This window comes from Salvelinus namaycush, chromosome 8 (assembly GCF_016432855.1).
Source record: "Salvelinus namaycush isolate Seneca chromosome 8, SaNama_1.0, whole genome shotgun sequence".
NCBI lineage: Eukaryota > Metazoa > Chordata > Actinopteri > Salmoniformes > Salmonidae > Salvelinus > Salvelinus namaycush.
Window position 1 is genome coordinate 45,383,508 of NC_052314.1, and position 26,887 is coordinate 45,410,394.

Consider the following 26,887-nt stretch of genomic DNA (forward strand, 5'->3'; position numbering starts at 1 on the left):
GTGTTTTGGACATGTACTAGTGCACGAGATGTCATTCACACAGTACAGGAGTTAAAGCATGTGCCTTTAAGGTGGATTCATAATTTCAATCCAATCGTTTTCTCCAAGCAACATGTGGGTAAGTACGATTTTTGTTTTTTATCAAATGGCACATATTGATATATGTCTGATCTAAACAGACACTGATCTGATTAACTGTGTGAAGAGGCAAGAAAAAGGAGGGAGAGAGAGGTTTAGAAAATACAATCAGGTGAACTTTCTTAGGCTTGTGTTAAATTTACTGACACGCTCTTGTAGTAAGATGGTCCTCCTAATGTATCTCTTCATAATTATTTTTAAATACATTTTTAGGGGCCATTTTCTTTAAATATGTTATTTTTATCAATTGGTCTTTAAGTCTTCATCTTTTATCACTGTCTTTTTAAGACAGGCCAACTTGCTTTTAGAAACTCCTTTAGATTTTTCGCCCCCCATTCTATTATAAGTAACAGTCAAATGCATGGTGACATCGTGGACAAGAATAAACAACAAAAAGTAGTGTTGGTAACTTCCTTAATTTTTTAGGTGTGTACTAAGCAAACATTTTACATCTACAGCGGTTCAGACAGTGGACGCTGTGAGGAGGTAAACATATTATACAGTACATGTGGCAATGTACGCATAAAATAACCTCTACATTCCTTCTTCCATATCTTCCTTTACCCTTCAATCTGTCCTTTTCTCTATAGGTCTCGTGCTTTTTCTTGGTTCACCGTTGCTGCAATCTCTCACGCTACACTTGAAATAGGCAGCTGATATACAGAAAAGTAGCGTGAAGTGCAGGGGAGGGGAGGAAAGCTGAAGGGCGAGAGAGGAAGAGAAGGGCTGTGTCTTTCCGGTCTATTTGCGCCCAAGTGCACCCTAGTGAACAACAAGCCCAGCAACCAGGAGAGACAGCAAGAGAACAAAAGTTGGACTATGTAAGTGCACTTCATATGCCTAACACTCAGTCAAACCTTAGATTATTAACAAAGGCAAGGCCTGAAAGAAAGGGAAATTCCGAGAGCAGTGAAGATCAAAGCCTGACACACAATCGTAGTCAAACCAAGAACCCCGGTACCTGATGACGAATACCGCTTTTCTTTTCTAGAGTGTACATTCTTCTGCTCTAGACTTGTACAACAAACCTCCAATACCTTTCAAGCCACAACGCTGTCGCTGACGCACCCCAGAAAGAGGAAGACAAACGTAATCTGAGAGATCAGCAAAACCCTTTAGGGACGGTTGACCTCTGTGACCCCTCTCACTTCTTGCCCAGTATGGAGCGGATACGGCTGATCCTTGGGGCTCTGCTCCTCTCCCTCTCTCTGCCCAGTCTCCCTGCCCAAGATAATGTCACCGTCACTGTACCTGAGAATGTCACCATGGCAGCACCTATTAATGAGGAAGTCACGATGGCAGCCTCTACACCGGAGGCCACCATAGAGACAAAGCCTGTTCCTGTCACTTGGGCACAGCCTGCCCCTGAAATCATCACCCCGGTAACTGCTATTCCGAAAGTAACTTCTGTTTCAGTACCTACCACTGATGCCATCACTATGGTAATAACAAACCCTGAGATCACCATCGTTCAGGAGTCCACCTCTGATGCACCAACTACTACTTCAGAGGCTGAGACGATGACACCTTCCCCTGTGACCACTGAAGGGCCTATAGATATGACCACTCCACCTGGCCCTAAACCCACCCTCTCCCAAGACGTCCTTACGACCGCCTCTTATCTCCCAACCACTTCCCAGGACCACCTGACTTCTGTTATCCCAGTCTGGCCCCTCCTCACCACCCCTCGTCTGACGGAGGACTCCACTTACACACCTGAACCTATCCACACTGCCTCAGAGATTACTGCCTGCCACACAGAGGGACTTACCACTGCACCCACCTCCCCATCGGTCAATGCCGCTCCCGGCCATGCCACGACCCCCGCTACCATCCACACCTCCACAGATCCAGACTCTACAAGTGCTGGGATCAGGGGGAAGACAGGTCAGCCCAGCTTGTTATGGGTCATCATCGTCGCTCTTCTGATCGTGGTTATATTCGCGGGCGTGGTCTACTGTGTATGTCTGGTCATCAGACGAAAGAGGCAGAGCCACACCGCGCACTTTGTGTCCAGCTTCCGGAACGGGAAGAGTTCCAAGCGGAAGAAAGGGGCGGAGGAAGACGCCTGGGCAGGGCCAGTGAAGCTAGGGGGTGGGGACAGGAAGGAGGATGAGGGTGGGGAGGAGGGAGGGAGCCCAGAGGACAACAAGAGAGAGGGGGCTGGAACGGATGTGGTGCTGAGCACATTCATAGCCAACGAGACTGAGGGAGAGAGGGGTGGGCCTGATGGGGGAGTAGGGGTGGCTGGGAGCAAGGAGGCAGAGAAATGGGAGGAGAAGGAGCCTCTGCTGTACATTGATGAGGGAGTGGAGGAGGGGCAAGAGAGGATGGCTCCTCCTTCACTTTCAAAATCGAACTGAGAAAAGACAGGAGGGGAAAGCGGAGAGGGGGAAAGTGAAAAAGAAATGGAGAGGGGAGAAGGGAATGGAAAGAAAGAAAATGAGAGTGAAAGAGGTAAGAAGAATGGAGGAGCGGCATTCTGTCTAACCACTGCAGTTTAAAATAGAAGAGTTTTCCATAAAAAGTTTTTCTAGGTGATAATGTAAAAGTAAAAAATATTTTTGTACTACTGAAAAGGCCTTTGACATTGTATGTATCTGTGATTGTGTGCTCTGTCAACATAACTCAGGGAAGATAGAAGTGATTGTGTGTATGGTCATAAGTTTTACCCTTGGTATTTTGTATGCTGTTTTGTCTTAACATTTTTTTGTTGAATAAAGTTTTAGATGTGCAGAGTGCAATATGAATACTTTTTGCTTAACAATTTGCGATCTTCAAATGCACTTTATTTCTGGAACTGCTTAAATCAATAGCACTCAATTCATAGGTGCAAATCTGAACTTCCACTGAGACATTTTCACTTAGTCTCCCATTGACATCAATGCATGACTAAGTGAGTATTCAACTTCAGTGGAAGTTAGGATTTGTCCCATAGAAAAGGCTTTGTTTACTTGATTTGATTTGGGGCTCCCGAGTGGCGCAGTGGTCTAAGGCACTGCATCTCAGTGCTTGAGGCGTCAATACAGACACCCTGATTTGAATCCAGGCTGTATCACAACCGGCTGTGATTGGGAGTCCCATAGGGTGGTGCACAATTGGCCCAGTGTAACCGATGTGAAATGGCTAGCTAGTTAGCGGTGGTGTGCGCTAATAGTGTTTCAATCGGTGACGTCACTCGCTCTGAGACCTGAAGTAGTTGTTCCCCTTGCTCTGCAAGGGCCGCGGCTTTTGTGAAGCGATGGGTAACGATGCTTCGTGGGTGTCAGTTGTCTATGTGTGCAGAGGGTTCCTGGTTCGAGCGAGGGGACGGACGAAAGCTATACTGTTACACCAGCATCGCCTGAGTTTGGCCGGTGTAGGCTGTCATTGTAAAGAAGAATTTGTTCTTAACTGACTTGCCTCGTTAAATAAAGATAAAATCAAATATGTGTTGCTGATTATGGCCACTATGTTTGTGCTCTTTCCCTGATCCTTTATGATCAGAGCACAGTTCAATTATGTGACCTGCAGTAAAGAGCGGGTGTTGTGATGACACACAGGTCTTCCGTTCCACTGGTCTGTTTTTGCTGAAGTTGCCTCTGTTGCAAACGTCTGGCAGAGATAACAGCAGAGATCAAGAACAGTTGTTCAGGCAAACAACTCAGTCACAGAACCCCTCTGATGTGATCACAAATTAAACTTAAAGACACAACAACCGCTTTTAGTAATTGATCCTTGGAAAATATAACATTTTATCCTGGCCACTACACCCCTCAACCTTCCTCAACTATTTTTTCAGGAAGGGGAGTAAGTGTGTGTGTGGGTTGGGGGAGGGGGGTGCGTACAACAGAATCAGAGGAAATGGAAGAGAAACAAATCTGCAACTCTTTCAAAGAAACGCCTTAATGTCTCTTTGCTCTGCTCTGCTGAATAGGATAATCTGACAGAGAATAATGTTTGTTTAGAGAGAGAGAAGGAGAGAGGTAGAGAGTGGAGGGAGGGAGAGAGATGTGGTGAGTAAGGGGACGGAGGTGAGGAGGAAGAAGGGGCTCTGGAGGAGGGACGGCAAAAATACTGAGGAGAGGAGGGGGGAGCAAGAGAAAAGAGAGCGGCAACAACACAGTCACATCTGGAAGTTATTGAGAAGTAGAGAGAGCGAGGGAGAGAGAAAGAGAGAGAACTGTATTGTGAATTGAAAAGAGGGAGAAAGGATAAACAAACTCTAGATTTAGAGATAGTTGATACATTTAATAAGTCTATCTGAGTTAAAGTTTTACGGGAGGACAGAGTTTATCTAAAAGTTGACAAGAATTCTACAGTGGACAGAGAGAAAGGAACAGAGGAAAAGAAAGAGAGAGCGCAAGAAACTGTAATTCTATCCTAAGAACAATCCATACCAAGAGGGGAGGGCGACAAAGAGGGAAAACTAATGTAGCTTTCTAATCTGGAGGACCGTCTAAAACAGAACAAAGTGGACTGAATCAAAACTTATGTTATTGAGTTGAAGTTAAATCAACTCAACAAAGGAGAAGAGTCCAGAGAACAAAAGAGGACTCCTAGTCTGGAATTCTTCTACACATTTGTCTTCCTATCAAGCCTGTGGAGTCAACCGTCAGACAGGTACAGTAGACTTAATTAAAACACACACACACACACACACACACACACACACACACACACACACACACACACACACACACACACACACACACACACACACACACACACACACACACACACACACACACACACACACACACACACACACACACACACACACACACACAGTCTTGTACAGCTAACCTTGTGGGGACACACAATTCAGTCCCATTCAAAATCCTATTTTGCCTAACCCCTAACCTTAACTCATATTCTTACCCTTACACTAACCCAAAAGCTAACCTTAACCCTAACCCTAGCTCCTAACCCTAACCCTAAAACTAACCCTAACCCTTAACGTTAATCTAGCCCAAACACAAATTCTAACCTTAACCCTAAACTCCCTAGAAATAGCATTTGACCTCATGGGGAATAACAAAATGTCCCCAGTTGGTCAAATGTTTGTTTGTTTACTATTCTTGTGGGGACACACACACACACACACACACGTTAAAGGTCTCGGCCATTGCAGGTATGCCTTGTAAGTGTATGCATGAATCCTAGTAATGGCATATATTGATTTATGATAAATTGGTTGTGTAAGACTGAGACTAATTTATATGTAATATCATATACATCAGAACTTAAGCCAAAGTAGTTTTTTTCTTCTTCTGTAGGTCTGCTTCCAGTTATGTCCATTCTAAGCGTTGAACAAATAAAAACGCATAAAATGCTTTTGCATTGTTCACACTATTAACATGAATGTCTTTTTGCTTGATCAAGAATTGTTCCCCATTTTCAAAGACTGACTCTTACTTTACAACTATTAATAAAAGACGTACTCCTCTGTTTCATTCTGTTCAAAGTATTTTTAAGTATATTCTACCACACTATTCTGCCCTCTGGCATTAGCATGCCTTTAGAATGAGCTCTACTTCCAGTCGTGTTATGAGTCATGTTTATCATGTCTCTGGCTGGTCATGGTAACCTTCCACGACCGCCCCACATGAGTTAAATTAGCACGCACACATGCACACACACATGCACACACACACACAATTAGCAGTCCGGCAGGAGAAGGGAGGTTCCTTCCTGTCCGCTCCAACAAGCTGACTTCCTGTGTGTGGAACAAGTCACTAGATTCCACCACAGTGGCTGTGTGACCTATCAGACCCCCCCAGGAACACAGCCTAGGAAACAAGTACACCATACACACTGTACTGGCTGGCTAAGAACACTACAACACAGGCATAGACCCCCCCCCCCCCCCCCCCCCCACACACGACTAACCGCAGCCACACCATATAAATACCTTTACAAGTAAACTAACCACAATACACAAAACCATCTGCCACCACAACCACACCTCAAATGTGCTGCATGTCCAAGGTATACTTGAGTAGAGTTAAGTAGATTAAACTTCTCAAGTCTTGTCTTGAACTTGTTATAAACTAATTAGCTTGAACTTGATATTAGTATATAACATAATTTGTTCTCTCCCTGACAGGATGTCAGCCTCTCGGAGGTGCCTGTGCTGCGTGAAATACCTCATGTTCGTCTTCAACCTCATCTTCTGGGTCAGTACCTTTACATCTCTGTTCTTTGGCATGCCTCAGCTTTTTGAAGGCACAATCTGTACGATTTTCTGCTGTCCAATGGTAATTTAAATGAATAACATATAGTACAGTATACCCATTGTTTGAATCTTGAAGAATATAACTTACCAAACAAAGTGGGAGGGACAGGCTGTTGAAATCACAGATTGGGCTTTTCAGCTCCAATTCCAGTTCTGATCTGTTTCTGGTCTTTGTCTAGTCCTGTTTGTGTGGTTGTATTATGGTGTTCCTCTAGCTCTCTTCTTGTCCTGTTCTGGCTCAGTTTTGGTCTGTTCCACTCTGGCTTTGTTCTAGTTTTGTACTGGTTTTGTTGTGATCCTGTTTTTATTATGTTCAAGTTTGGTTTATTTATTTGTCTCCCAAATTAATATATTTGTGATCCCAGATAAACGTGAATATGACCTTAGGCTGGGGAACAAGTTCACCATGCACCACACATAATGTACAGTATTGGCCAACAACACAAGGATGTGAATACAAACTCTGAATTAGATATAATAAAGTGCAAAGTCTTAAAGGGCCATGGAGTAAAAAATAAAAAAAGGGTCACAAAGTGGGAAAACACATGATACAGCCTCTAGTTGGTGCCACCAAGACATAAAACTACACTCCAATAACTCTGGACATACAGTACTAGTCAAAAGACACATCTTACTCATTATAGGGTTTTTCTTTATTTTTACTATTTTCTACATTGTAGAATAATTGTAAAGACATCAAAACTATGAAAAAATACATATGGAATCATGTAGTAACCAAAAAAGTGTTAACAAATATATTTTATATTAGAGATTCTTCAAAATAGCCACCCTTTGCTTTGTTGACAGCTTTGTACACTCTTGGCATTCTCTCAACCAGCTTCATGAAGTAGTCACCTGGAATGCATTTCAATTAACAGGTGTGCCTTGTTAAAAGTTAACAGTTCAAGTAACAGACAAATCTCAACATCCACTGTTCAGAGGAAACTGCGTGAATCAGGTCTTCATCAAATCAAATCTAATTTTATTGGTCACATACACGTTTAGCAGATGTTATTGCGGGTGAAGTGTAATGCTTCTGTTTCTAGCTCCAACAATGCAGTAATATCTAACAAGTAAAATATAACAATTTCACAACAATACACACAATACATACAAATCTAAAGGAATGGAATTAAGAATATATAAATATTTGGATGAGCAATGTCGGAGCGGCATAGACTAAAATACAGTAGAATAGAATACAGTATATACACTACCAGTCAAAAACACCTACTCATTCAATTTTTAATTTTTAATTTTTTAAACTATTTTCTACATTGTAGTGAAGACATCAAAACTATGAAATAACACAAATGGAATAATGCAGTAACCAAAAAAGTGTTAACTTCTTGAGGGCAGGGGGCAGCATTTTCACTTTCGGGAAAAATAGCATGCCAAAATTCCACTGCTTGCTACTCATCCCCAGAATATAAGATATGCATATTATTAGTATTAGATTTGGATAGAAAACACTCTGAAGTTTCTAAAACTGTTTGAATCATGTCTGTGAGAATAACAGAACTTATGTAGCAGGCACAACCCTGAGGACAAACAGAATTCAGAATTTGTATTTTTTTGATGTCACTGTCTTTTCAATTCGTTTTTTTAGAGACACCAGATTTCTAATGGGCAGGGGGCAGGGTTAACTCATGTGGGGCTTGCAGTTCCTACCGCTTCCACTGGATGTCACCAGTCCTTGGAAATCGGTTGAGGTTATTCCTTTGTGTAGTGAAGAAGTAGGGTTATCGTAAATGAGGGTCACATGAAGTAAATATTTTGAGAGAGTCACGTTACGAAAAAAGGTGCGTCAGATTGTTTTCTTTTTGTATTGAACACAGATCATCCCGTCTTCAAATTGATCGATTATTAACGTTTAAAAATACCTAACGTTGTATTACCAAAGTAGTTTGAAATGTTTTGGTAAAGTTTACATGTAACTTTTGATATATTTTGTAGTGACTTGGCGAAAGTTGAAAGCTGTGTTTTTCTGGATGAAACGGTCCAAATAAATTGACATTTTGGATATATATCGACGGAATTAATCGAACAAAAGGACCATTTGTGATGTTTATGGGACATATTGGAGTGCCAACAAAATAATTTCGTCAAAGGTAAGGCATGGTTTATATTTTATTTCTGCGTTTTGTGTCGTGCTTGCAGTGATGAAATATGCTTCTCTCTTTGTTTACTTTTGTGCTATCCTCAGATAATAGCATCTTATGCTTTCGCCGAAAAGCTTTTTTGAAATCTGACATGTTGGCTGGATTCACAACGAGTGTAGCTTTAATTTGGTATCTTACATGTGTGATTTAATGAAAGTTTGATTTTTATATCATGTTATTTGAATATGGCGCGCTGTATTTTCCCTGGCTATTGGCCGGTGGGACGTTTGCGTCCCACCTGCCCCAGAGAAGTTAAACAAATAATCTGATGCAGGTCATCTGATGCAGCACTCTGGTAAGGGTAAAATAGCCCTTACATAGCCTGGAGGTGTGTTGGTCATTGTCATGTTGAAAAACAAATGACAGTCCCACGAAGCCCAAACCAGATGGGATGGCGTATCGCTGCAGAATGCTGTGGTAGCCATGCTGGTTAAGTGTGCCTTGAATTCTAAATAAATCACAGACAGTATCACCAGCAAAGCACCCCCACACCATAACACCTCCTCCTCCATGCTTTACGGTGGGAAATACACATGCGGAGATCATCCGTTCACCCACAATGCGTCTCACAAAGACACGGCGCTTGGATCCAAAAATCGCTAATTTGGACTCCGGACCAAAGGACAAATTTCCACTAATGTCCATTGCTCGTGTTTCTTGGCCCAAGCAAGTCTCTTCCTCTTATTGGTGTCCTTTAGTAGTGGTTTCTTTGCAGCAATTCAAACATGAAGGCCTGATTCACACAGTCTCCTCTGAACAGTTGATGTTGAGATGTGTCTGTTACTTGAACTCTGTGAAGCATTTATTTGGGCTGCAATTTCTGAGGCTGGTAGCTCTAATGAACGTATCCTCTGCTGCAGAGGTAACTCTGGGTCTTCCATTCCTGTGGCGGTCCTCGTGAGAGCCAGTTTCATCATAGCGCTAGATGGTTTTTGCGACTGCACTTGAAGAAACTTTCAAAGTTCTTATTTTCCGTATTGACTGACCTTCATGTCTTAAAGTAATGATGGGCTGTCGATTCTCTTTGCTTATTTGAGCTGTTCTTACCATAATATGGACTTGGTCTTTTACCAAATCTTCTGTACACCCCCCTACCTTGTCACAACAACTGATTGGCTCAAACGCATTAAGAAGAAAATAAATTCCACAAATTAACTTTTAAGAAGGCACACCTGTTAATTGAAATTAATTGCAGGTGACTACCTCATGAAGCTGGTTGAGAGAATGCAAAGCTGTCATCAAGGCAAACGGTGGCTACTTTGAAGAATCTAAAATCTAAAATATACTTTTTTGGTTACTACATGATTCCATATGTGTTATTTCATAGTTTTGATATATTCACTATTATTCTACCATGTAGAAAATAGTAAAAATAAAGAAAAACCCTTCAATGAGTAGGTGTTCTAAAACGTTTGACCGGTAGTGTACATATGAGATGGGTAATGCAAAAATATGTAAACATTATTAAAGTGACTAGTGTTCCATTATTAAAGTGGCCAGTGACTTCAAGTCTATGTACAGTATATATGGCAGCAGCCTCTAAGGTGCTAGTGATTTATATTTAACAATCTGATGGCCTTGAGATAGAAGCTGTTTTTCAGTCTCTCAGTCCCAGCTTTGATGCATCTGTACTGACCTCGCCTTCTCTGGAGAGCCCTGCAGTTGCGGGTGGTGCAGTTGCCCGACAAGATGCTCTCAACTGTACATCTGTAAAATTTTGTGAGGGTTTTAGGTGCCAAGACAAATTTCTTCAGCCTCCTGAGGTTGAAGAGGCACTGTTGCGTCTTATTCACCACACTATCTGTGTGGGTGGACCATTTCAGTTTGTCAGTGATGTGTACCCCTAGGAACTTGAAGCTTTCCACTGCGGTCCTGTCAATGTGCATAGGTGGGTGCTCCCTCTGCTGTTCCCTTTAGTCCACAATCTGCTCCTTTGTTTTGTTGACATTGAGTGAGCGGTTATTTTCCTGGCACCACTCTCCCAGGGCACTCACCTCCTCCCTGTAGGCTGTCTCATCATTGTTGGTAATCAGGCCTACTACTGTTGTGTCGTCTGCAAACTTGATGATTGAGTTGGAGCCGTGTGTGGCCACGCAGTCATGGTGAACAGGAAGTACAGGAGGGGGCTGAGCACACACCCTTGTGGGGCCCCTGTGTTGAGGATCAGCGAAGTGAAGGTGTTGTTTCCTACCTTCACCACCTGGGGGCGGCACGTCAGGAAGTCCAGCACCCAGGGCAGGGTTCAGACCCAGGGCCCCGAGCTTAATGATGAGCTTGGAGGGTACTATGGTGTTGAATGCTGAGCTATAGTCAATTAAGAGTATTCTTACATAGGTATTCCTCTTGTCCAGATGGGATAGGGAAGTGTGCAGTGAGATTGCATCGTCTGTGGATCTATTGGGGCTGTATAAGCAAATTGAAGTGGGTCTAGGGTGTCATGTTAGGTAGAGGTGATATGATCCTTGACTAGTCTCTCAAAGCACTTCATGATGACATAAGTGAGTGCTACGGGGTGATAGTCATTTAGTTCCGTTACCTTGGCTTTCCTGGGTACAGGAACAGTGGTGGACATCTTGAAGCATGCGGGGACAGCAGACTGGGATAGGGAGAGATTGAATATGTCCATAAACACTCCAGCCAGCTGGTCTGTGCATGCTCTGAGGACACGGCTAAGGATGTCGTCTGGGTCGGCAGCCTTGCGAGGGTTAACATGCTTAAATGTATAACTCATGTCGGCCACAGAGAATGAGAGCCAACAGTCCTTGGTAGCTGGCCGCGTCGGTGGCACTGTGTTATCCTCAAAGTAGGCGAAAAATGTGTTTAGCTTATCCGGAAGCAAGACGTTGGTGTCCGCGATGTGGCCAGCTGGTTTTCCCTTTGCAGTCTGTGATTGTCTGTAGACCCTGCCACATATGTCTCGTGTCTGAGCCTTTGAATTATGACTCCACTTTGTCTCTGTACTGACGTTTTGCCTGTTTGATTGCCTTACGGAGGGAATAACTACACTGTTTATATTCGGCCATATTCCCAGTCACCTTGCCAAGGTTAAATGCGGTGGATCGCGCTTTCAGTTTTGCGCGAATGCTGCCATCTATCCACGGTGTCTGGTTTGGGTACATTTTAATAGTCACAGTGGGTACAACATCTTCTATACATTTCCTGATAAACTCAGTCACCGTATCCGTGTATTCGTCAATATTATTTTCAGAGGCTCCCCGGAACATATCCCAGTCCGCGTGATCAAAACAATCTTGAAGCATGGATTCCAATTTGTCAGACCAGCGTTGAATAGTCCATAGCACGGGTACTTCCTGTTTGAGTTTCTGCCTACAAGAAGGGAGGAGCAAAATGGAGTCGTGATCAGATTTGCCAAAGGGGGGGCAGGGGAGGGCCTTGTAGGCATTTCGAAAAGTTGAGTAGCAGTGGTCCAACGTTTTCTCAGAGCGAGTGCTACAGTCAGTGTGCTGGTAGAACTTCGGTAGCGTTTTCCTTAGATTAGCTTTGTTAAAAACCCCGGCTACAATAAATGCGGCTTCAGGATATGTGGTTTCCAGTTTGCATAGAGTCCAGTGTAGTTCTTTGAGGGCCGTCGTGGTATCGGCTTGAGGGCGAATATACATGGCTGTGACAATAACCGAAGAGAATTCTCTTGGGGGGTAATACGGCCAGCATTTGATTGTTAGGTATTCTAGGTTGGGTGAACAATAGGACTTGGGTTTCTGTATGTTATCACAATCACACCATGAGTAGTTAATCATGAAACATACACCCCCGCGCTTCTTCTTCCCGGAGAGATCTTTATTCCTGTCCGTGCGATGAACTGAGAACCCAACTGTCTGTACGGACTCAGACAGTATATCCAGAGAGAGCCATGTTTCCATGAAACAGAGTATGTTTCAATCCCTGCTGTCTCTCTAGAAGGAGATCCTAGCCCTGAGCTTGTCAACATTATTATCCAGAGACTGAACATTAGCGAGTAATATACTCGGAAGCGGTGGGTGGTGTGTGCGACTAGGAGTCCACTCCGAATACCTCTTCTCCGCCGGCTATGTTTTAGATCAGCCTCTGGAATCAGTTCAATTGCCCTGGAGGATACGAACAAAGGATCCAATTCGGGAAAGTCGTATTCCTGCTCGAAATGCTGGTGAGTTACCGCCGAAAGTTCTTTCCGGTTGAATGTAATAACACAAAAAAATCTGGGCTAATAATCGAAGAAATAACACATTAACCTCTCTGGGATATGTGGGACGGTAGCATCCCACCTGGCCAACATCCAGTGAAAATGCAGAGCGCCAAATTCAAATAAATTACTATAAAAATGTAACTTTCATGAAATCACACATTCAATATACCAAATTAAAGCAACACTTGTTGTGAATCCAGCCAACGTGTCAGATTTCAAAAATGCTTTACGGCGAAAGCAAACAATGCTATTATCTGAGGATAGCACCCCAGCTAACAATCACAGACCATCATATTTCAACACTCCCGGCGCGACACAAAACGCAGAAATAAAGATATAATTCAAGCCTTACCTTTGACGAGCTTCTTCTGTTGGCACTCCAATATGTCCCATAAACATCACAAATGGTCCTTTTGTTCGATTAATTCCGTCGATATATATCCAAAATGTCCATTTATTTGGCGCGTTTGATCCAGAAAAACACCGGTTCCAACCTGCACAATGTGACTACAAAATATCTCAAAAGTTACCTGTAAGCTTTGTCCAAACATTTCAAACTACTTTTGTAGTACAACTTTAGGTATTTTTTTACGTAAATAATCAATAAAATTGAAGACGGGATGATCTGTGTTCAATACCGGAGGAAAACAATGTGTAGCATGCTTTCTGGTCACGCGCCTCTAACAAACAGTACACTTCACTGGAGCATCATTCTGAACATGGCTAGTTCTTCATTTCTCAAAGGAAAAACCTCAACCAATTTCTAAAGACTGTTGACATCCAGTGGAAGCGATAGGAACTGCAGGAAGGTCCCTTATACATCTGGATTCCCAATGAAAACCCATTGAAAAGAGAATGACCTCAAAAAATGTAATCTGAATGGTTTGTCCTCTGGGTTTTGCCTGCCAAATAAGTTATGTTATAGTCACAGACATGATTCAAACAGTTTTAGAAACTTCAGAGTGTTTTCTATCCAATACTAATAATAATATGCATATATTAGCATCTGGGACTGAGTAGGAGGCAGTTTACTCTGGGCACGCTTTTCATCCAAACGTGAAAATGCTGCACCCTATCCTAGAGAAGTTTTAAAAAATACTGCAAAATTCATTGCCCTGGGAGCTAAAAGCACAACTGCCCTATCTGTCGGCACCATTTTATCATGGTCGAATTGCTGCAAAGAAACCACTACTAAGGGCCAAGAAACACGAGCAATAGACATTGGACCGGTGGAAATCTGTCATTTGGTCTGATGAGTAAAATGTGAGATTTTTGGTTCCAACCGCCGTGTCTTTGTGAGACGCAGAATAGGTGAACAGATAATCTCTGCATGTGTGGTTCCCACCGTGAAGCATAGAGGAGGAGGTCTGATGGTGTGGGGGTGCTTTGCTGGTGACACTGTCAGGGATTTATTTAGAATTCAAGGCACACTTAACCAGCATGGCTACCACAGCATTCTGCAGCGATACGCCATCACATCTGGTTTCTGCTTAGTGGGACTATCGTTTGTTTTTCAAAAGGACAATGACCCAACACACCTCCAGGCTGTGTAAGAGCTATTTGACCAAGAAGGAGAGTGATGGCCTGCTGCATCAGATGACCTGGCCTCCACAATCACCCGACCTCAACTCAATTGAGATGGCTTGGGATGAGTTAGACCACAGAGTGAAGGAAAAGCAGCCAACAAGTGCTCAGCATATGTGGGAACTCATTTAAGACTGTTGGAAAAGCATTCCAAGTGAAGCTGGTTGAGAGACTGCCAAGAGTGTGCAAAGCTGTCATCAAGGCAAAGGGTGGCTACTTTGAAGAATCTCAAATATAAAATATATTTTGATTTGTTTAACAATTTTTTGGTTACTACATGATTTCATGTGTTATTTCATACCTTTGTTGTCTTCACTATTATTCTACAATGTAGAAAATAGTAAAAAATAAAGAAAAACCCTTGAATGAGTAGGTGTGTCCAAACTTTTGACTGGTACTGTATGTTAGTTGCTAGGAACATATGGAAACACGATCAACGGGAGACTCCTGCCAAATCTCTACGTATGTAGGTCAAGCAGGCAGCATTGATGATCTCATTCTGTTTTAGCTTTTAAAATGCACAACTTATAACACAGGGTAGCATGATCCCATATGTAAGTGCTTTTATACATGTAAACACATACGGATCACAACAGGCAGGGTGAGTCCCAATGCAAAAACGTCCTTTCCTATGTACTATTTTCTAACTATGGATGCAACTACTTCTGACTCGAAAATCTAAGTTAATCCAACAAATAGATTACTTTTGAGTACTGAAAACATGGGTCAAACTTTGATTTTGGAAAGAACTACCACTACGTATTGGGATTCACCCGAAGTCACCTTTTGTGTCTCCTCTCTCCTCTGTAGCTGGGAGGGTGTGGCCTGTTTGGAGTGGGAGTGTGGCTATCATTCACCCAGTCCGAGTTCTCCTCCCTGCCGCTGTCTTTTCCCTCACTCTCTGCAGCAAACCTACTTCTGGTCGCTGGGGGCGTCACCATGGTGACAGGCTTCCTGGGTTGCCTTGGCGCCCTGAAGGAGCAGCGCTGCCTGCTGATGACGGTGAGTCCCCATGACATCACAAAACATGGGTCAACCTCAATCATGTTAAATACCTTTACAAGTCAACTTACCACAGCACACAAAACCACATACACACGCACAGGTCCAAATAATTTTAAATATCTATTCTCATCCCCTAACCCATCCCTCTCTCCCATCTCTCTCTCCCTCCCTCTCCACAGTTCTTTGTAATCCTTTTGCTCCTGGTGTTGACAGAGGTGACTCTAACCCTGGTCCTCCATATCTTTCACAACGAGGTGAGTCCAGTCTACCATCCATCTACAACCCTCCTGGCCACTAACAAAGATCTAGTTTCACCCACTGATGTTTAACAACCCCAAATGGGGGTCATTAGTAAAGTTTTACCACTATATTACCACTAAATTAACAACCAGTGTTTAAAAAAAAACGATATACCGATACAGAGGTTGATGCAGAAGACAAAGAGGTGGTACAGTCATCTACATTCTAGAAGCCTTTACATTATCCCCTATATCTGTCTCATATGCTGAAAGTATATGAAGGCCCCCACTTTCTCTTTCTTTCTTTCTTTCTCCCTCTCCATCCCTTCTTTTAGCTGGACACGAAAGCTCAGGATGAGTTAAAGAAGGGGATGAAGGATTACTTGACAGACGAAGGACTGAAGAAGTCATGGGACAATGTGCAGAAAATGGTAGAGGGGGATGGGGGTTAGGGGAAACCCACCAATCTCTAGTTTGTCACTTTATATGGTGCTTGTGTCTGTTCTGTGTATATTTTGTGTATTTCGTGATAAATCACTTAATCTGACTGATGAGGATAGGTAGGACTTACACTGAGTATAGAAAACATTAAGACCACCTGCTCATTCCGTGACTTAGACTGACCAGGGGAATCGAGAGCTGAAAGCTATAATCCCTTATTGATGTCACTAATTAAATCTACTTCAATCAGGGTAGATGAAGGGTAGGAAACAGGTTAAAGGAAGATTTTTAAGCCTTGAGACAATTGAGACGTATTGTGTATATGTGCCATTCAGAGGGTGAATGAGGCAAGAAAATATATTTAAGTGCCTTTTAATGGGGTATGGTAGTAGTTGCCAGGTGCACCGGTGCAATGCTGCTGGGTTTTCACACTCAATAGTTTCCCATGTGTATCAAGAATGGTCAAAGAGCCAACTTAACACAACTGTGGGAAGTATTGGAGTCAGTATGGGCCACCATCCCTGTGAAACACTTTCAACACCTTGTAGAGTCCATGCCCCGACGAATTGAAGCTGTTGGTTAAATTATTTAAAATTTGTGTCATTATTTCGATAGGCTATACAGCCTACACTTTCTCGTTTTGAACTTCTAATGTGAGTGGGATGGGTTAGTTTCATGACAACTACACGAGCAGACACTCACCGATTTGACAGCTCTAATGCAGTTACACATCCGACATCGCAAAAACACCAGGGGTGTGTTCAGTTCACTTGAACGTTTGCTACGTTGTGGAACAGCTTGTACTGAATGACACGTTTCCCCAAAACGTTCTTGAACAGACTTTGAGGTACGTTTGCTCTGTTTGGTGGATGTGCCGGAGTGTGACTTGAAGCAATGACTGGCATATTTAAAAGGCAGAGTTGCATTTTGAAATCAGAATCCAACACCTCCCTGTTTTTTAACAGGTCGTTCAGTACAGCACAGTTTACGTTCAATTTAACGTTCTATTAAGTTTTATGTACTGCACGCAGCCCAGCTATGCGGGTGTAGGCCAGAGATCCCGGCCTTAGTGATCATCCCGGCCTTGGAAATCAGCTAACTTCCTGCATTTCAACACATTTTGGCATGGTGCAGAGAGAAACATTTGCAGTTTTATAATCCTATTCCACACATTTTGTCTTGAGGCTAAGAGAAAATGTTGCTGTTTTAAATCAAATTTCCTGCAATTCTACACTTTTGCTGTTTTATAGCTCTCCGCTGGGCACTATTCCATGTTGGTTCAACTAAATTTCATTGAAATGACGTGGGAGCAAGGTTGATTCAACCAGTGCGTGCCCAGTGGGCCATCCCATGCTTTTGTTCACATTTTACCATGAGGCTGAGAGAGAATTGTGCAATTTAACAGCTAATTTCCTGCAATTCTACACATTTTGCTATCATATGCTATCTGGGGGCCCCCCGACCTCCTGATGGGGGCCCCAAAACCCCCAAAATTAAAAATGTCACGTTTTTGGGGGGTTTGGAGGCCCCCTGGAGGTCAGGGGCCCGGGGCACGTGCACTGCATGCCCGTTTTGGTAATCCGGCCCTGTACCCTCTCCCGTTTCAGGAAAAATCTGAATGATGGGCTGGAGAAACGTAACCACTCTCAAATTTATAGACAGAGCTATGGATGCTAGAGGGGTATCCTACAAAGCACGCTCAATCTACTCAGAGTTATCTAAAGCTAACCAGCTTCAAATTCCAGCTCAGGCTTCATCCATACTACAATGGTGGATATTGCTCGTCCACCTGCCGCTAACTCTAGCAGGCTTGTAACTAGAGGTCGACCGATTAATCCGAATGGCCGATTAATTAGTGCTAATTTCAAGTTTTCATAACAATCGGAAATCAGTATTTTTGGACACTGATTTGGCCGATTAAAAAATATATATATATACAGTCATATGAAAAAGTTTGGGCACCCCTGACAATTTCCATGATTTCCATTTATAAATAATTGGGTGTTTGGATCAGCAATTTCATTTTGATCTATCAAATAACTGATGGACACAGTAATATTTCAGTAGTGAAATGAGGTTTATTGGATAAACAGAAAATGTGCAATATGCATCAAAACAAAATTAGACAGGTGCATAAATTTGGGCACCCCAATAGAAAAATCACATCAATATTTAGTAGAGCCTCCTTTTGCTAAAATAACAGCCTCTAGACGCTTCCCATAGCCTCTAATGAGTGTCTGGATTCTGGATGAAGGTATTTTGGACCATTCCTCCTTACAAAACATCTCCAGTTCAGTTAGGTTTGATGGTTGCCGAGCATGGACAGCCCGCTTCAAATCATCCCACAGATTCTCAATGATATTCAGGTCTGGGGACTGGGATGGCCATTCCAGAACATTGTACTTGTTCCTCTGCATAAATGCCCGGGTAGATTTTGAGCAGTGTTTTGGGTCGTTGTCTTGTTGAAATATCTAACGCCGGCATAACTTCAACTTTGTGACTGATTCTTCAACATTATTCCCAAGAATCTGCTGATATTGAGTGGAATCCATGCGACCCTCAACTTTAACAAGATTCCCAGTACCGGCACTGGCCACACAGCCCCACAGCATGATGGAACCCCCACCAAATTTTACTGTGGGTAGCAAGTGTTTTTCTTGGAACGCTGTGTTCTTTTGCCGCCATGCATAACGTCCCTTGTTATGACCAAATAACTCAATCTTTGTTTCATCAGTCCACAGCACATTATTCCAAAATGAAGCTGGCTTGTCCAAATGTGCGTTTGCATACCTCAAGCGACTCTGTTTGTGGCTTGTGTGCAGAAAAGGCTTCTTCCGCATCACTCTCCCCTACAGCTTCTCCTTGTGCAAAGTGCACTGAATTGTTGAACGATGCACAGTGACACCATCTGCCGCAAGATGATGTTGTAGGTCTTTGGAGGTGGTCTGTGGGCTGTTTTTGACCGTTCTCACCATCCTTAGCCTTTGCCTCTCCGGTATTTTACTTGGCCTGCCACTTCTGGCCTTAACAAGAACTGTGCCTGTGGTCTTCCATTTCCTCACTATGTTCCTCACAGTGGACACTGACAGCTTACATCTCTGTGATAGCTTTTTGTAGCCTTCCTCTAAACCATAATGTTGAACAATCTTTGTTTTCAGGTCATTTGAGAGTTGTTTTGAGGCCCCCATGTTGCCACTCTTCAGAGGAGAGTCAAAGAGAACAACAACTTGCAATTGGCCACCTTAAATACCATTTCTCATGATTGGATGCACTTGTCTATGAAGTTCAAGGCTTAATGAGCTCACCAAACCAATTGTGTGTTCCAATTAATCAGTGCTAAGTAGTTACAGGTATTCAAATCAACAGAATGACAAGGGTGCCCACATTTTTGCATAGCCTATTTTTCACATCTGATTTAATTTCATACAACTTAATATTGCTACACTAAAAATCTTTGTCTGGACAATACCCCAGTACTCAGCTTTTATTAGAAAATGAATGGCATGCCACTGTGATCATTTTCTGTGACGACAGAGTAAATTATTATGCAGCCTCAGAGGGGTGCCCAAACTTTTTCATAAGACTGTATATATATATATATTTTTTTTTACACCTTTATTTTACACCTTTTATTTAACTCAGTTAAGAACACGTTCTTATTTTCAATGACGGCCTAGGAACGGTGGGTTAACTGCCTTGTTCAGGGGCAGAACGACATATTTTTACCTTGTCAGGTCGGGGATTCAATCTTGCAACCTTACAGTTAACTAGTCCAACGCTCTAACCACCTGCCTCTCATTGCACTCCACGAGGAGCCTACCTGTTACGCAAATGCAGTAAGAAGCCAAGGTAAGTTGCTAGCTAGCATTAAACTTATCTTATAAAAAACAATCAATCAATCATAATCACTTTAACTACACATGGTTGATTATATTACTAGTTTATCTAGCGTGTCCTGCGTTGCATATAATCGATGCGGTGCGCATTCGCGGAAAAAGGACTGTCGTTACTCCAACGTGTACCTAACCATAAACATCAATGTCTTTCCTAAAATCAATACACAGAAGTATATATTTTTAAACCTGCATATTTAGCTAAAAGAAATTCAGGTTAGCAGGCAATATTAACCAGGTGAAATTGTGTCACTTCTCTTGCGTTCATTGCATGCAGAGTCAGGGTATATGCGATAATAACAAACGTTTTGTTTTCGAAATGATAGTTTCCGGATTCGACCATATTAATGACCAAAGGCTCGTATTTCTGTGTGTTATTATGTTATAATTAAGTCTATGATTTGATATTTGATAGAGCAGTCTGACTGAGCGATGGAAGGCAGCAGCAGGCTCGTAAGCATTCATTCAAACAGCACTTTCGTGCGTTTTGCCAGCAGCTCTTCACTGTGCTTCAAGCATTGCGCTGTTTATGACTTCAAGCCTATCAACTCCCGAGATTAGGCTGGTGTAACCAATGTGAAATGGCTAGCTAGTTAGCGGGGTGCGCGCTAATAGCGTTTCAAACGTCACTCGCTCTGAGACTTGGAGTAGCTGTTCCCCTTGCTCTGCATGGGTAACGCTGCTTCGAGGGTGGCTGTTGTCGATGTGTTCCTCGTTCGAGCCCAGGTAGGAGCGAGGAGATGGACGGAAGCTATACTGTTACACTGGCAATACTAAAGTGCCTATAAGAACATCCAATAGTCAAAGGTATATGGAATACAAATGGTATAGAGAGAAATAGTCCTATAAATACTATATTAACTACAACCTAAAACCTCTTACCTTGGAATATTGAAGTCTCATGTTTAAAGGAACCACCAGCTTTCATATGTTCTCATGTTCTGAGCAAGGAACTTAAACGTTAGCTTTTGTACATGGCACATATTGCACTTTTACTTTCTTCTCCAACACTTTGTTTTTGCATTATTTAAACCAAATTGAACATGTTTCATTCTTTATTTGAGGCTAAATAGATTTTTATTGATGTATTATATTAGGTTAAAATAAGTGTTCATTCAGTATTGTTGTAATTGTCATTATTACAAATAAAAATTAATTAATTAATTGGCCGATTAATCGGCATCGGTGATTTTTGGTCCTCCAATAATCGGTATCGGTGTTGAAAAATCATAATCGGCCGACCTCTACTTGTAACTGCGCGTGCATGTCGCACATGGCTAGTCGAACACCCAACTTTTCATTGAGACAATGCTGAAACGTCAATCCGTGGGCGAGTCAGTGCCATATTTTCAATTGTGCCGAAATCAAAATGAAAGAAAAGTTATCTTGCAAATTCAGCAGCGTGAAATAGGCTTTTAGAAGTGCCGTTATTGTATTAATTATCGTTAATATGCTTATCAATGCACAAACTCCTTTTTCCCCCCACTCCTATAATATTTATTAAGTCATACAAAAGTGTTACATTGCGTGAAGTTGCATTATGTCATTACATTGCGTTCTGTCATTACCAAATGTGTAATTTTATATTTTAACCAAAAAGTGATTAATAAAATATTTAAAATCAGTCAACTTCCTCAAATGAAGGGGATGATGATGCAATCTTTGCAAGAGGGAGGGATCTCGTTCTCAACTCGCAGTTCAGTCATTTCATGCAGGGTAAATGGAGTTAGCCGTGAGTTCTGACTGATTCGTTGCCATAGCAATGTACCTGGCAAAAGGTGAGCTACATTCGTATGACCGGTTATACCTAGTTGAACTCAGAGTTGACCTAAGTTACCTCCTAACTCCTCAAACCTGCTTTGTAGGATAACCCTCAGAACTGACCATCCATTGTATTACTTTGTTCACAAACATTGGAGTAAAACAAGCTTATATTTTGGGGGGTTCTGGTGGGGTACGACAGTTGAACTAAGTTTGAGGCATTTATAAGTTATATTCTTCAAGAATCAATGGCTACATATCATTCATTTATATGTCCAAATATGGATGTAGCAATTGCAGATTGTCCCTTTTCAGGGACCTTACTTAACCAGTCAGCATGCTACTGTAGCTGTTCCAGTAGACTTCCAGCCATTACGCGAACACTAGTTAGCATTGGCTCACGAAAATACCTCTAACTTCCTTCATACTGGACACAGAGACATACAAATAGTATCCATAAGTTCATCAGACTCTGTGTAAGTAGAAAAGGGGCCAACATCTGGCACTATCCCTTTAAATCTCCTGAATTGGCTAGAAAGTTACATCCATGTACATACTGTATAGTATCAGTGAGTCTGAGGGGCTGTGCAGTTGCTGATTCAGGGACACATTTTTTAGGGGCACATTTTCAAACAAACAAACTAACAATCTGAAAGAGAGTCAGAGACCAACAGAGATAATAACAAATGCAATATTTGTTTCTTAGTTCAAGTGCTGCGGCGTGACCAGCAAAACAGATTGGTACCTCGTGATCAACGGAACACTCCCCTATTCCTGCTGCTCCGGTGGGATGGACCAATGTGTTGAAGAATGGACCGAGGTCAGACCACTTCTCAAATGTAGGGGGGGACGGGGAGGAGGGAGAGTCAAGGTTCAACAGCCTGCTCACAAGACATTTCCCAGCTGCCTACATGTCTTGCTGTGCGATGTGCATGTGCGCTCACACTTACAAGAATGTAAAGAATGACCCTGACTGTGATAACACAATTTATTTTCTCGACTGCATTCTTTCAACACTCAATTCTCATCAACACATTGCTCTCCTTCTCACTCACATATGTCCTCCACTCTTCTCTTCTCTTCTCTCCTCTACCCAACCCCCGTCTCTCTCTCTGTCCCCCACCCTCCCCCTCATCTACTGCTCCTTTGCCTTTGCCCTTTTCTCTTCCCCTTTTCCTCTCACATTTCCCTCTCCTCCTCCCATCCCTCCCTCTCCTCCTTCACCTTTGTCTTTCTCTCTTCCCACGGTTTCCTCTTCCTCTTCCCTCTCTCAGCCGTGTTATCAGAAGGCCAGACAGTGGCTCCTGGACAACATCCTCTCTGTCCTGGTGTTTGGAGTCTGCATTGGCATTGTCCAGGTAACTACGACATATTAGTTGATCAATCAATTTCCACCAAGCAGGATCATTGTTAGTCAACTAAATTTGCTTAACACCCAGATATACCTTAACTAGCATGTTTATGAAGAAAGCTTGAATCTGGGTTATTGAGAATATTTAGTCTGTTGTAACATATCTAAACTTGATGAACTAAGAAATATGAGCTCAGTGAACTAAGAAATATTAGCTTCAAACATTGAGTCCAAAAAATCTAAATACACTGCTCAAAAAAATAAAGGGAACACTTAAACAACACAATGTAACTCCAAGTCAATCACACTTCTGTGAAATCAAACTGTCCACTTAGGAAGCAACACTGATTGACAATACATTTCACATGCTGTTGTGCAAATGGAATAGACAAAAGGTGGAAATTATAGGCAATTAGTAAGACACCCCCAAAAAAGGAATGGTTCTGCAGGTGGTGACCACACACCACTTTTCAGTTCCTATGCTTCCTGGCTGATGTTTTGGTCACTTTTGAATGCTGGCGGTGCTTTCACTCTAGTGGTAGCATGAGACGGAGTCTACAACCCACACAAGTGGCTCAGGTAGTGCAGCTCATCCAGGATGGCACATCAATGCGAGCTGTGGCAAAAAGGTTTGCTGTGTCTGTCAGCGTAGTGTCCAGAGCATGGAGGCGCTACCAGGAGACAGGCCAGTACATCAGGAGACGTGGAGGAGGCCGTAGGAGGGCAACAACCCAGCAGCAGGACCGCTACCTCCGCCTTTGTGCAAGGAGGTGCACTGCCAGAGCCCTGCAAAATGACCTCCAGCAGGCCACAAATGTGCATGTGTCTGCTCAAACGGTCAGAAACAGACTCCATGAGGGTGGTATGAGGGCCCGACGTCCACAGGTGGGGGTTGTGCTTACAGCCCAACACCGTGCAGGACGTTTGGCATTTGCCAGAGAACACCAAGATTGGCAAATTCGCCACTGGCGCCCTGTGGTCTTCACAGATGAAAGCAGGTTCACACTGAGCACATGAGCACATGTGACAGACGTGACAGAGTCTGGAGACGCCGTGGAGAACGTTCTGCTGCCTGCAACATCCTCCAGCATGACCGGTTTGGCGGTGGGTCAGTCATGGTGTGGGGTGGCATTTCTTTGTGGGGCCGCACAGCCTTCCATGTGCTCGCCAGAGGTAGCCTGACTGCCATTAGGTACCGAGATGAGATCCTCAGACCCCTTGTGAGACCATATGCTGACACATGCACATTTGTGGCCTGCTGGAGGTCATTTTGCAGGGCTCTGGCAGTGCACCTCCTTGCACAAAGGCGGAGGTAGCGGTCCTGCTGCTGGGTTGTTGCCCTCCTACGGCCTCCTCCACGTCTCCTGATGTACTGGCCTGTCTCCCGGTAGCGCCTCCATGCTCTGGACACTACGCTGACAGACACAACAAACCTTTTTGCCACAGCTCGCATTGATGTGCCATCCTGGATGAGCTGCACTACCTGAGCCACTTGTGTGGGTTGTAGACTCCGTCTCATGCTACCACTAGAGTGAAAGCACCGCCAGCATTCAAAAGTGACCAAAACATCAGCCAGGAAGCATAGGAACTGAGAAGTGGTGTGTGGTCACCACCTGCAGAACCATTCCTTTTTTGGGGGTGTCTTACTAATTGCCTATAATTTCCACCTTTTGTCTATTCCATTTGCACAACAGCATGTGAAATGTATTGTCAATCAGTGTTGCTTCCTAAGTGGACAGTTTGATTTCACAGAAGTGTGATTGACTTGGAGTTACATTGTGTTGTTTAAGTGTTCCCTTTATTTTTTTGAGCAGTGTATTTAGGAAAGTTATCTGGCAAACAGTTAACTTATCCGGTTTTGTGAAATATATGTCACCATTTTATAACTCAAACATTCTCTTGTCATTTCAGATCCTAGCTCTGATTTTCTCCCTGCTAATGTACTGCCAGATCCTCCGTGCTGAGAAGTACCTGGACTGATCTGGGACTGGTCCTTCACAGACAGGAGAGGCTGAATGAGAGACTCCCTAGCTGGCACAGAGTTCATCTAACGTTTCTTTAAGGTTTTCCTTCGGTTATTTGAAAAATAACTTCTCCACACCGCTGTGGGAACTAAAAAAAAGTGTTAGCTGGGTCTTGAATGTTTATATACCAGCTGCTGGGGATGGTTTTTCAGAACATTAGATCCAGATCAAAATCATCCTTTTTTGCGTGTTCAATTCTGTTTAAGTTTAATAAAATATATTTGAATGAGAACACATCACCCATTTGAAGGGTTATTTTCATCTGGATTGATGGTTCTTAGAACACTGCACCAAAAACCATGGGGCACATTCCAGGTCGTCTTCATTGCGGTCATGTTGCTCAGATCTCACAACGCCTGGCGAAGTGTAATTCAATTGGCTCTGAGAGATCTGATCATCTGGAATACAGCCCTTTACTTATCATGTATAAGGAAGGACATTATTTGTAACTATTGGGGACTACGTGCTACTAGTCACTTTCACTATTGGACGATACTAATGATATTGTTTAGTAGTGAAAATATAAAGTGCTTGCCCTGATGTCCATGGACAAGCAGTGAGACTTGCCCCAAAGAAACACTTACAGTATTATGTTCAACTGCAGCATATTTTAAACAGAAGTCTAAACTATACGATTTAAAGTGAGCCTTATCCAAAGCAAATAAAATGTAAATACATTGTAATTTGTATGCATGTGAAGTGGTAGTTGTTTTGTGAACTTGAGCATTTTGTAAAATACACAAATGTATGACTCTGATTGTGAATGGGGTAATAGTTCAAACAACTTGTTTTCCATATTGTGCGTATGAGGTGTTGTCGGTATGAATTCACTTCTCTTATAGTTGAGACGAGCCTATGCTTTCATATACTTATTCCGTCCAATAGACAACTGAAGAGGTAATTGACTTGCAATAGGGTTCGTCATTCTAATGAAATATATATCACATATCGTTTATAAATGGACTATGAAAGTATGCTATTTAATTATGATCTGCAGTCATAACCCCAAGCAATGAAACCCAAACCAAACCGATGACTACACTGTACAGTTTTTTTGTAAAACATGTCTATAGAAAAACGTTGATAAAAAAAAATATTGTATAAGTACACATGATTCTCAGACATAAATACAATTGTGACAATTCACGTGTCGTAGTGTTATAAAAAGCTAATGCCTCCTCCGTCTCTCATCACAGGAGAGACTGAGGTCATAGGAAGGGCCCTGAGTTCTACCTGACCTGATCGGAAACAACTCCAGGCCTTAGTCATAGATTAGAGTTCATACAGTATTCCTGTGTTCACCGTTCAAAGGAAGTAGTGAGTATTTCCGAGCTGCCTTGACGGTGTAGGGTTGTCATTCGTACTCCAAAATCTCTAGCAAACTGGACGATACTTTCCTGCAGATGGAAAATGGGAGGTGTGGGATTAGATTTTGAGGGAAAATCAGCACCAGATGCCAGTGACTTCTGCCTCTTGGTGGTTGTGTTTGGAAACAACCTTTAAACAGACAGGGGGCGCCAATGTCCACATTTACATTTTTTAAAAGAGGGGTTATCTTACAATGTCACGAAAACGATGCGCATGCTTCAATGGGGCAGAAATCGGTGTGTTGTTGCGATTCTGGATGGCCAGAAGGCTAGCAACAATGACAAGATGCCATGTGGGGAATCGTAGGTGGCTCGTTTCAGCTAGTTTTATCTTGTTCTTGATACCATGTCTTGTTTTGAGGTGTTTTGACTGATGTCACTTCTATGCTAACATGGTCAGAATTCCCTAGCTAGCTAACCAACACCACAAAAAGTGCTCATTGTGCAAATGTATCTATGTTTTCAATAAACATTGGAGACGAAATATAGTTTACAACAATCTAAGTGAATCCTGTCTGATTT

General features: G+C 42.7%; 2 protein-coding genes across 3 annotated transcripts; both read left to right on the forward strand.

Annotated features, from left to right (window-relative positions):
- The first annotated feature begins 11 nt into the window (after positions 1–11).
- Positions 12–2,501, forward strand: LOC120052149 (mucin-5AC-like). The gene is made up of 2 exons (XM_038998983.1): positions 12–118; positions 729–2,501. The coding sequence occupies exon 2, from the start codon at positions 1,299–1,301 to the stop codon at positions 2,499–2,501; it is 1,203 nt and encodes a 400-aa protein (XP_038854911.1). The 5' UTR covers positions 12–118; positions 729–1,298.
- A 1,651-nt stretch (positions 2,502–4,152) lies between these two features.
- On the forward strand, positions 4,153–26,858 carry LOC120052733 (tetraspanin-4-like). Of its 2 annotated transcripts, XM_038999814.1 has the most exons (8): positions 4,153–4,740; positions 6,227–6,296; positions 15,095–15,286; positions 15,469–15,543; positions 15,864–15,959; positions 22,330–22,443; positions 22,898–22,981; positions 24,886–26,858. In XM_038999814.1, the coding sequence occupies exons 2-8, from the start codon at positions 6,228–6,230 to the stop codon at positions 24,952–24,954; spliced, it is 699 nt and encodes a 232-aa protein (XP_038855742.1). In that variant the 5' UTR covers positions 4,153–4,740; position 6,227; the 3' UTR covers positions 24,955–26,858. The 2 variants fall into 2 exon arrangements, with proteins under 2 accessions (XP_038855742.1, XP_038855743.1); XM_038999815.1 differs by lacking the exon at positions 15,864–15,959.
- Positions 26,859–26,887: the final 29 nt, after the last annotated feature.